Below are 2,500 nucleotides of genomic sequence, written 5' to 3' on the forward strand. Positions count from 1 at the left end.
ACCTTAGAATGGTCTTAGTACAGTCTGAAGGAACCTTTGAATGGTCTTAGTACAATCTGAAAGAACCTTCGAATGGTCTTAGTACAGTCTAAAGGAACCTTCGAATGGTCTTAGTACAGTCTGAAGGAACCTTCAGATGGTCTTAGTACAGTCTGAAGGAACCTTAGAATGGTCTTAGTACAGTCTGAAGGAACCTTCGAATGGTCTTAGTACAGTCTGAAGGAACCTTCGAATGGTCTTAGTACAGTCTGAAGGAACCTTCAGATGGTCTTAGTACAGTCTGAAGGAACCTTAGAATGGTCTTAGTACAGTCTGAAGGAACCTTCGAATGGTCTTAGTACAGTCTGAAGGAACCTTCGAATGGTCTTAGTACAGTCTGAAGGAACCTTTGAATGGTCTTAGTACAGTCTGAAGGAACCTTCGAATGGTCTTAGTACAGTCTGAAGGAACCTTCGAATGGTCTTAGTACAGTCTGAAGGAACCTTCGAATGGTCTTAGTACAGTCTGAAGGAACCTTCGAATGGTCTTAGTACAGTCTGAAAGAACCTTTGAATGGTCTTAGTACAGTCTGAAGGAACCTTCGAATGGTCTTAGTACAGTCTGAAGGAACCTTCGAATGGTCTTAGTACAGTCTGTACTCTACAGCTTCCTTAATGTCCTATTCCCTAGTGGAATGTTCAACACACACAGTGAGGGAGTTTTTTTGGCTTGATGATGTGATGATGATGATGTTGGTGAAGATGAAGATGATGATGGTGCATTTTGACTTCCTGTTCTAGGGGAGGTGTTTGACTACCTGGTGGCTCATGGAAGAATGAAGGAGAAGGAGGCCAGAGCCAAGTTCAGACAGGTGAGTCTATAGACCTGGTGAGTCTTAGTTCAGACAGGTGAGTCTTAGTTCAGACAGGTGAGTCTATAGACCTGGTGAGTCTCAGTTCAGACAGGTGAGTCTATAGACCTGGTGAGTCTTAGTTCAGAGAGGTGAGTCTTAGTTCAGACAGGTGAGTCTTAGTTCAGACAGGTGAGTCTATAGACCTGGTGAGTCTTAGTTCAGACAGGTGAGTCTATAGACCTGGTGAGTCTTAGTTCAGACAGGTGAGTCTATAGACCTGGTGAGTCTAAGTTCAGACAGGTGAGTCTATAGACCTGGTGAGTCTTAGTTCAGACAGGTGAGTCTATAGACCTGGTGAGTCTTAGTTCAGACAGGTGAGTCTATAGACCTTGTGAGTCTTAGTTCAGACAGGTGAGTCTATAGACCTGGTGAGTCTTAGTTCAGAAAGGTGAGTCTATAGACCTGGTGAGTCTATAGACCTGGTGAGTCTTAGTTCAGACAGGTGAGTCTCTAGACCTGGTGAGTCTTAGTTCAGACAGGTGAGTCTGTAGACCTGGTGAGTCTTAGTTCAGACAGGTGAGTCTATAGACCTGGTGAGTCTATAGACCTGGTGAGTCTTAGTTCAGACAGGTGGGTCTATAGACCTGGTGAGTCTTAGTTCAGACAGGTGAGTCTATAGACCTGGTGAGTCTTAGTTCAGACAGGTGAGTCTATAGACCTGGCGAGTCTTAGTTCAGACAGGTGGGTCTATAGACCTGGTGAGTCTTAGTTCAGACAGGTGAGTCTATAGACCTGGTGAGTCTTAGTTCAGACAGGTGAGTCTATAGACCTGGTGAGTCTTAGTTCAGACAGGTGAGTCTATAGACCTGGTGAGTCTAGACCTGGTGAGTCTTAGTTCAGACAGGTGAGTCTATAGACCTGGTGAGTCTAGACCTGGTGAGTCTTAGTTCAGACAGGTGGGTCTATAGACCTGGTGAGTCTTAGTTCAGACAGGTGAGTCTATAGACCTGGTGAGTCTAGACCTGGTGAGTCTTAGTTCAGACAGGTGAGTCTATAGACCTGGTGAGTCTTAGTTCAGACAGGTGAGTCTATAGACCTGGTGAGTCTTAGTTCAGACAGGTGAGTCTATAGACCTGGTGAGTCTTTACACTGAGCTGAGGACCAGAGTTGGGGATGGTATACTTATAATAAAGTAATAACTAGTTTATTAAAGAACCAACAAAGGTCTCTGAACGTCAAGAGAGTGCACACAGCTAAAATACCGAGACATAACTGATGAAAGAGATGAAGTTGTGAGAGAAAAGACAGATGATATAGCAGCTATGAAGTTATAGCTGCCTTGACAGTGGGCCCTCCTCTGACACCTAGTGGCGATGAAACAACACTGCATCTCTGTCTCACTATACAGTAAACTGTGACTAAATACACTACAAAGTACAGACCAGAGTGCAGTTTATATGAGAGGGCTTGCCCACTCTCTGTGTTACTGCCCAATGTAAGCTTCTGTTAGTGCACTGAGCGGCATGACCCCCATGAGCGGACTTAAACGTTGGTGAAAATGGCTCAAAAAACAAGGCTTCTACAAAAAAATAAGAATCACAAGCAAGGATGTGAAAATAGCTTTTAGATAAATCTGTCTAATTCTACCAAGTGCATTCTGGGGATCTT

At 44.2% G+C, this 2,500-nt stretch overlaps 1 protein-coding gene across 5 annotated transcripts in view; it reads left to right on the top strand.

Annotated features, from left to right (window-relative positions):
* Positions 1-2,500, top strand: part of LOC311325874 (serine/threonine-protein kinase MARK1-like) — a gene marked incomplete at both ends in the record, with an annotated part of 29,110 nt that overhangs the window by 16,374 nt on the left and 10,236 nt on the right. For all 5 annotated transcript variants that reach the window (XM_084458676.1, XM_084458677.1, XM_084458678.1 and 2 more), the window contains one exon: positions 780-850. In XM_084458676.1, the coding sequence (XP_084314802.1) occupies positions 780-850 (71 nt within the window). The remainder of the gene's footprint in view (positions 1-779; positions 851-2,500) is intronic.

Source organism: Borostomias antarcticus (genome assembly GCF_949987555.1).
Source record: "Borostomias antarcticus genome assembly, chromosome: 25".
NCBI classification, from domain to species: domain Eukaryota; kingdom Metazoa; phylum Chordata; class Actinopteri; order Stomiiformes; family Stomiidae; genus Borostomias; species Borostomias antarcticus.